We start from the raw sequence: 8,788 nt of genomic DNA on the forward strand, positions 1-8,788 counted from the left end.
CACAAAGATGAGGTTACAAATAACCTCTAGGCAACGAAAGCTTTAAAATGAAATCTTTGAGCTTTAACATAATTAACCCGGAGTATCTTGAGGCTTGGTTTAGATTGTTCCTCTCCTAGACATTCTAGAGTAAGATAAAGAGATAGTAGAAGTTTTACCCTTGAAGCAATACTCAAGGTTGACATCCTTTGAATTGATCACCTTATGGAAGACCTTCTTTATTCACCAAATCACCAATGGAGGTGATCTCTAGTTTTTCCACACCAAGAAAGATGGAGAATATGATGCAACCTAGGAAGGAGAGGATGCTAGTGCTCACTTCCTAGGGTCACCGATTTTGGCTAGGTGGGAGGAGCTTGATGGTGTTCTATCTCCTCTCTTAAAATTAGTTTAAAAACCCTAACTTTTCTCAAGAGAAAAAATTCACTTATATAGACCCATAAGAAGTAGACCGAATTCCCTCTATGTAAAACCAGGCATGGGGTCTCTATTGGGCCTCTTGGGCTTATGTGGCCATCCAACTATGCCCACATGTCTTAACTAACCCAATGGGCCTTGAACTGGATTTTATAATTTAGGCCCAAAAGTACCATTTTCCCGCATTCTCTTAATTAATTCAATCCTTATTAAATTAATAAGTCTATATATGCACATCATATTTATTTCCTTTCATCTATCCTTATCAATGTACGATCCATTAGGTTCTAATCGGCAAGGTAATTGGTGATTCAAAACTCTTTATTGATCGATTGTGAATTAAAACTCCCTTTTAATTCTCTCTTTATGATAACTAGATTATATCTTGTTTTCAGGGCTTCCACAAACCATGAGTGATTTCTAGCAACATGTCACGGTTGCCCAAGCCAATATAGAATGGGGTTGTGAACCTATTTAGTTGAAATTACCATGTAGTACGGTCCTTCTCTAAAACAATGCTCTTGATCATGCTATTGGAGCATGTAATTCATGTCAAGCTCTTAGTGTGATCTACAGTCTCATGTGATTCATTAAAGCATGATCTCAATCTCTATTATTGATCTAGCTCGTTACTTTGGCAAAAGACTTCTGAATCACATCTTCTGAGCATTATCCTCCTTTATTGAAGGTATAGATCCTTTGTTGTATACTCACATGTCTCCATGAATTGATCATGAACCCTAGTCATATCTTTGGGTTATGCCCAGAGGAACACAACGATTCAACATGGTTAACGGCCCACAACGCTTCCATGACACATCATTATATACCGCTAAGGGTGGACCCAAGAGTGGTAGGTAAAGTCCAGAACAAAACACCAGATAAGATTTATCAAAACACCAAATACCATATGACATGTACCCCCTACTTTTACCAAATTGACCTTCTAGAATCCTCGGTTGTATCTATAAAACTGACCTAAGCTATTTGCTAGTATGAGTGCAAACTCGCCATAAGCTAATTACTGTAGAGTTTTCTAGGGCATTTCTAATTACCAATTAGGTATTTGCTTCCATTGAGAGAGAGAGAGAGAAAATGGTGAACTCATCAAATGCATCTGAAGGCCATAAGATGAACGAAGGAGGTATGATTATCAATAACCCTAGATTTTGATAATTTTTGTAATTATTTCTTACTTAATTTCGAGCTTCGATATCGTTAATCGATAGATTTCTCTTTAATGTATTGTCCTATGTAAATCATGATGAAGCATCTTGATCTTTTCTTTTCATATTGTCTTAATTAAGGAAATGATTGAATATATATATTGATGTGTTTGTTTATTAGAAAATCATAGGGTACATTTTTTTCATTTCTTAAGCCCAAGGTATATTTCATATGATTTCTTTGCTTGTGCATGTTTTTCAAAAGCCCACAAATTGATAGGATGGACAGCCATGAGTTAGGACATAATCTACATGCCTACAAATTAATTTGAAAATGGTAGTAAGTTTGACACACCCAAATTGTCTTATGGCACTTCAAATTGAGGATTTGTATAATTCTTATACATAGTGAGAGTGGGGTGTGCCAAAAGTTAAAATGAGTAAAATTGAAAGGAAATTAAAGAAATGTAGTTTTTTTAGGACCCGTTTGATAACCATTTCAATTTTAGTTTGTAGTTTTTATTTTTTGTGCATAGTATAAAGGAAAAACAGGAAGAATGATAGTGAGAATGAGAGTGAAGATGAGATTGAGAGGAAAGATGAGAGGGGAGGAGGGAGGAAGAAGTAACAAAAGTGAAAACAAAAACTAAAAACTGAAATCTATTTGAAATTGTTTTCACTTTTACTACTCTCCCTCCCATCCTCTCCTTTTATCATCTCTCTCAATCTCATCTTCACTCTCATTTTCCTCTATACTCTACTATAAAAAATGAAAATGAAAAACTAAAATTGAATTGGTTATCAAACGGGCCCTTAATGAATAGTACTCTTTTTTTTCTTTATACCATACCCAAAAAAAAATTATTATTTTATAATTTTCTCTTATTTTATTTTTCCAATACTTGTTTATAAAGAAGTATATATATATTATGTGATTTGTTGTACTTGATACATTGTCTGTAGCCTTACCGTATCTACATTAGTACACATTAGCAGTTTATATGCAAAAGAATATAACAGTCCATACATAGAAGGCACAAAAAGATAGAAACTTTTTTTTACGTAATTATCTATCACATAACACCACATATTTTCATGTCAATAGTGTAAACCGTCCATAGGACTTGGACAACCCAAGATTATATGACAAGTAAGCAAAAGACTTAACCATTTTTTCCTTTTTCATTATTCCATTACTTGTTATACTTGTTACATTGTATGTATAACGTGCCATACATGGAAGAGAATTTTGATTTTTAAGGTAATTATTTATCACATATTTTTCTGCCAATTGTGTAAATTGTCCATAGTCTTTGAACCAACCTAACGTGATGTGGCTAATGAAAACGTATAGACCTACATTTTTCTTGTATAAAAGGTATAGCACTACCTTCACTAACACACACATTAGAAACTTTTCTATCACTTTCCTTCACTTTTCTAAGTTTTTTCTTGAGCAAATTGAAGTCCATACCCTGGTAAGAAAATGAAGGATGATGATGATGATAATCTTACTGACTATGATGTTTGTGATTGCTGAACTCCAGTGTGCAGTGGCGTATCATCTCCCAACCGAGCTCAATCAACTCAACAAGCTATACCGCAGCCAATAGAAGCTCAAATTGTAGTTGGTCGCTTTGACCTAAATTCATTGCCTGAGGAACGAGATGACCAACTAATGGCGGTGGCTTTTTATCAAGATCAACCACCACCTGCGACTGACGAACGTCAACCACCAACTGTGGTTGATCAACAACAGCCACCAGTTGTGGCAGATCAAGATCAACCAAGACTGAAACGCCATCGGGGAAGATTTAGAAACTCTGGTTCGAGACCAATCGAGGTTGAGTGGCCTGACTGGTTGCCTTCTACGTGGAAGTTCATTGCCACAAAACGCAAACGTGGTAGGACTAAGAATATGATTGACACGGTAATGAAACAAGTACTAGTACTCTTGTGATATTTTATAATTAATTAACATGTGTTACTCTTCAATATATGTAATTGCTTCCATACATGGACCAAAACTAACATCGTTCATGCCTGAACTTCTCTTGCAGCTGTATATAAGCCCGGAAGGACACCAGTTTCGGTCCAAGAAGCAAGTTCTCGATTGGATTAGAAGAAGTAATGTTGAAAATGATAACTTGTAATCAGAGGGTGTATACCTTTAGAAACAGACTATTTTCAGATTAATGCAGTGTTCATCTCTTGATCTGAGTTAACTCCTTATGTTGGGATGTAATTGTTTTCTTTTGTTGGTGCTCCCTTTATAGCTTTTACTCAGACTGATCTTGTACCCTTGTATATTTTGTTGTTGAAATTGTACCCTTGTATCTTAGATTTTCTCTTTCACTTACATAACAAGGCTTTTCAATTTCTTTCCACCTGTGATCTTAATATACTTCTGTGATTCTCACAGAAAAAATAAATATTTTTAATATGAATTCAAAGTGTGTGGCTATTAATACGGCTGAAGAAAGCTTCTCACCTGTCTTAATATATACTTTGTGCTTGTGAGCAAAGTATCACAATTATTTTTCTATTTGCTAGAATTTTTACACTGAGTCACTGAGTACAGATGGTCATGCAAGTGAGTGATACGGTGATGTGGATGGTGAGTGGTGCGCTTAGATCTAGACTTCTTCAAAGCGATTGTGGCTGAAGAAAGAACAAATCACGGCCATAGGTTCTCCTACCTCAGGAACGAGACCTTCTGGGTGTTAATCATAACAAAAACAAATTCGGCGAATAAATTAGGAGGCTCTTGCAGAGTTATGGTGGTCAAAATGGTGCTCCAAGAATCTTGCTAGAGAAACAAGAACTTGGGTGATATACTAAATGAGCGGATAAAATTGGATGATGCACATGATCTTCGAAGAACAAAGATGGGTGATATCACTACTTGAAAGGACTAAGAAAAATACATGAAAAATTTCAAGGAATGCTTTGGCAGCATGTTGGGTAGGTTTGTTTTTGAGTTGAGAGTTGTGTCCTTTGAAGAAAGAACCCCACTTCAGGAGGAAAAACTCATGTGACTTGAAGACTGGGTCCAATGAGAATGATTGGTGGTTGTCTAGGGAAGTGGAATTTCGACCCAAAGAAAGGGAAGTGGAATAGACACAGAGAGACATGCCTAGGGTAGTGAAGAGGCCTAGGGAAGTGGAATAGACACACATAGGCATGCCTAATGATAAGAATAACAAAAAAAGCTCCTCCTGCAGCCTTCTTTTCTTCATCAAAATTATTTTTATAATAAAAAACTAATGGATTGTCACAATCGTACAACAAATATATAATGTAAGAGCCTTGTCAGTCGATTGACCAAAAAGAAATATTAATTTGTCAGTCCAAAAAAACCAAAACCAAGAGCCCTGATTTTCAATTTTAGCTGTTAATCACGGTTAAAGAGAAGATGGGCAGAAAATTCTTCGTCGGTGGCTACTGGAAATGCGTATGTCTCTGTTATTTTATGATTCCTACTGTTGGATTTGATTCTGTCATTAAGCAGTGATTTTTGGTTTTTTTTTTCCTTTTTTCTTTTGTTGCAGAATGGAACAACTGCAGAGGTGAAGAAGATTGTCACCACTTTGAATGAAGCTGAAGTCCCTTCAGAAGATATTGTGGGTAAGTTTTAGACTTTAACTTGTTCCTGTAATCATTTACATTTCTTCACATAAAGTAATTGTACTTTCTAAACAAGGGATAGCTTTTTTAGTTGTATATATTGTTGTTTTTTAAGCTCATAGTGTTGTGCAAGTATTTCAATGTTTGATTTTGTTGTGCTTTCCTTTTATTGCAGAGGTTGTTGAGAGCCCTCCATTTGTGTTTCTTGCTTTTTGTTAAAAAGTAATGCATATTTGTACTAGAATAATATAGAAATGTCTTGAATAATCTAGAAAAATCTAGAACAATTGAGTGAAAGAAGAACAAGACAAATTTGAGCTCTACACTGAAACATCCTATTAATTATTTAATGTATTGTAACTAGACTATTCTAGACTTATAGTATAACTAGTGGCTGGAAATCAGTTTGAGAAGTCGGTTACTATGCAATAACCGACTTCACTAGATATTTGCCAAGTTTAAGTCGGTTCAGCTAGTCTATATATATGCTATTAGCTGCCCATATGCATCAATCAAGTGAGAAAAGCTACAGCCAGCCAACAAGCTTGTATCCAACTCCAGTTAAGTCTTGTACTTTCCTATTTCAATCAAATAAAATTACTTTGTTACTCTTAAAAAAGTTTTCCTTTCTAAGTCAAGCTATTATCCTAAAACACTACCAACTATTTTCCAACCCTCTTCTCTTTTAAACTAACAGTGCTTTGTACCCTTAGTCATGAAAGAGTCTTGTTCACTTTATGCTAAAGAAATGTGTGGAAAAATCTAGAAGCTTTGAGATGAGCCTAAATTATTGGAGAATTATCTAGTGAAAGCCACACACTTATGGAGTAAAGAGATCAAGTTGGTGGAAGAATCTAGAGTTGTGGAGAAAAGAATAAGGAGGTGGAACAAAAAGCAATTGAAGTTGGAAGAACTTTCTAGAACAAGAGGATGCCTATAAATAGGCATGCAATCACAATGAAATGTGGAGTCCAACTAATAGAACTCCCAAACTATTAGGGAGCCAAGAGCTACCCAAAGGAAGCCATGTTGAGAGCCAATAAGCTCACCAATCAAAGTGTAAGGGCCAAATAGCCCAAACTAATCTAAGTGAAGTGTGATGGCCAATAAGCCAATAAGCTATGAAGAAGGCCAATTAGCCTATACCTCACCTATGTACTATTCTCCTCCAATCTAATAAAATCACTTTGTTTCCCCTAAATTCCTACATGGTATCAGAGCAACACACTTCGCCCGCTAAAAACTAACACTTTTGTGAAAATTTTACTGCGGTCTGATTTCCATGTTGCGGCACAGAACTGGGTTCGCAAAGGTGGTGCGTTTACGGAGAGGTTAGGTATGTTTGTATTAAACTGCTAGGCTTGATGAAGTTTAGCGAACGAGTAATTGTTCACAAAATGGCCAGTTTCTTGTTTGCTCCGTGCGGAGATGCTGGTGAATTTGGGCATTCCATGGGTCATTGTTGGTCATTCTGAAAGAAGACTTATTCTAAATGAGTCCAATGAGGTAACAAGTGATCAAATTTTATCTTTAGTTCTTCACTTTCTGTGGTTGAATACATCTTTACACAATTAATTATCGTTCTTGCGGTTCTCTTTGTCCACTCAGTTTGTTGGTGACAAGGTTGCTTATGCACTTTCTCAAGGCTTAAAAGTTATTGCTTGTGTTGGGAGACACTTGAGCAACGAGAATCAGGATCGACAGTGGCTGTTGTTGCTGCACATGATAGACTGTTAGAGGTTTCCGATCTTTTAGTTAATCAGTCTGTTAATAAGTCCTATTCTTTAGGGACTAGTTGTTTGTGTTTTTGACGAATTCCTCTTAGTCTATTACCACGTTTTAGGGTGTTGCAAACGTGGGCTATTATTTTGATTTTATCTCTTTGTAAAAGGCTTTATAAGAGCTCCATCACAGGGGGCCTGATTGTGAGTCAAGCAGAATGGTGGAGATCAATAGTAGTGGTTTTGTGCAGCCGGCCATTCCCAAATTTGACGGACATTACGATCATTGGGCGATGTTGATGGAGAACTTTCTCCGTTCCAAGGAATATTGGGATCTCATAGAAAATGGGATTTCGGTGGTGGTGACACAATCTGTCTCTACGGGATTTCCCACACTCATATGATTACTACATCCTGAATCGAGGAACCAGACCTCTTCTCTCTTAGCATGGTTAAGCTCTACATAGGACATTAATATCATCTCTTCTCCTTCATCTAGTTTTGCGTAGTTGGCTCCCATGTCCCAATTGGGACACTCATACTGAAGTGTCCTAATTTGTGACACTTAAAGCACTCGATAGTGGCCTTGTTGAAAGGTTGTCTGCCACGACCTCTTCCTCTTCCTCTGAACACCTCTGCTAGTGTTGTCTTCATGAGTGACCTTGAGAGCCTGCTCCTCTCCTTGATGGCCATTCATTCTTTGTTCATGGACCAGCAAATTGCTCTGCAATGGTCAGTGTGTTCAAATCATTGAATTCTTCAATGGAGCAAACCACATAATCAAATTTTGAAGTCATGGACCTCAAAACTTTCTCATTGATGATGGTTTGGCTCATTGTCTCACCATGAGCCTTCATTTTGTTGGCTATAGTGAGAGTACGAGCAAAGAAATTATCAACAGTCTCGCCCTCCTTCATCTGGAGAGTCTTAAAGTCCCTCCGAAGTGCTTGCAACTGTGCCCTCTTCACCTTGGTAGAGCCTTGGTATTTCTGTTTCATGGAGTCCCAAATACTCTTTGATGTGTCTCTGTTGAGTATAGTCTCCATGATATTCCGATCTATAGCTTGAAAAAGGTAATTCTTTACCTTTAAGTCCTTTAGCTTCTGCCCCTCGATCAATTTGCTTTGTGCTTCTGCCTGGTCCTCGATCGATTTGTGTTGTGCTTTTGTTGCCACCACCATAGAGACAGATTGTGTCACGACCACCGAAATCCCATTTTCTATGAGATCCCAATATTCCTTGGAACGGAGAAAGTTCTCCATCAACATCGCCCAATGATCGTAATGTCCGTCAAATTTGGGAATGGCCGGCTGCACAAAACCACTACAATTGCTCTCCGCTATTCTGCTTGACTCCCTTACTCTGAAAGAATTTTTATTGGAAGCTGTCCAGTGGTTGTCCAGTGGTTATCAGGATTTCCTGAATATTAGGATGGTTTACGGTAACACTAGACAATAAGGGGACAAGTGGGGTATTGATATTGTGTTGTCTACTCCTTAATTCAAGGAGCTGTTATTTGTATTCCCTAAGCCACAAGTTGTGGCGTAAATCAAGAAGTCAACCTCCTTATATATTGCTGAACATCTGTAATGAACTCATGATAGAATATACAAACATTCATTGAAAAATTCAACATGGTATCAGAGCAGGAGTCTTACTGATCAAAGCTTCTGCAAGATCTCAATTTTTTTGTTGACAATAGGAGAACAAAAATGAATTTCAGAGGAAAGAAAAGTTCTGCTACCTGTGACTCTGGACAACGTCAACATATCAAGGAAACGTCTGCACCAGGTTCTAATTCCAATCAAGTCACCTCTAATGAGACTTCTGCAAATCATGGTTCTTTAAATTCTCCTA

General features: G+C 37.1%; 2 protein-coding genes across 2 annotated transcripts; both read left to right on the forward strand.

The window, feature by feature from the left end:
• Nucleotides 1–1,425: 1,425 nt before the first annotated feature.
• On the forward strand, nt 1,426–3,970 carry LOC110769092 (uncharacterized). The gene is made up of 3 exons (XM_088254000.1): nt 1,426–1,561; nt 3,131–3,513; nt 3,644–3,970. The coding sequence occupies exons 1-3, from the start codon at nt 1,513–1,515 to the stop codon at nt 3,734–3,736; spliced, it is 525 nt and encodes a 174-aa protein (XP_088110126.1). The 5' UTR covers nt 1,426–1,512; the 3' UTR covers nt 3,737–3,970.
• A 1,025-nt stretch (nt 3,971–4,995) lies between these two features.
• On the forward strand, nt 4,996–6,685 carry LOC110768894 (triosephosphate isomerase, cytosolic-like). Its single transcript, XM_088255142.1, has 5 exons — nt 4,996–5,037; nt 5,135–5,210; nt 5,386–5,418; nt 6,460–6,546; nt 6,639–6,685. The coding sequence occupies exons 1-5, from the start codon at nt 4,999–5,001 to the stop codon at nt 6,683–6,685; spliced, it is 282 nt and encodes a 93-aa protein (XP_088111268.1). The 5' UTR covers nt 4,996–4,998.
• The last annotated feature ends 2,103 nt before the right edge of the window (nt 6,686–8,788 follow it).

This window comes from Prunus avium, chromosome 6 (genome assembly GCF_965620075.1).
Source record: "Prunus avium chromosome 6, drPruAviu1.hap1.1, whole genome shotgun sequence".
Lineage (NCBI taxonomy): Eukaryota > Viridiplantae > Streptophyta > Magnoliopsida > Rosales > Rosaceae > Prunus > Prunus avium.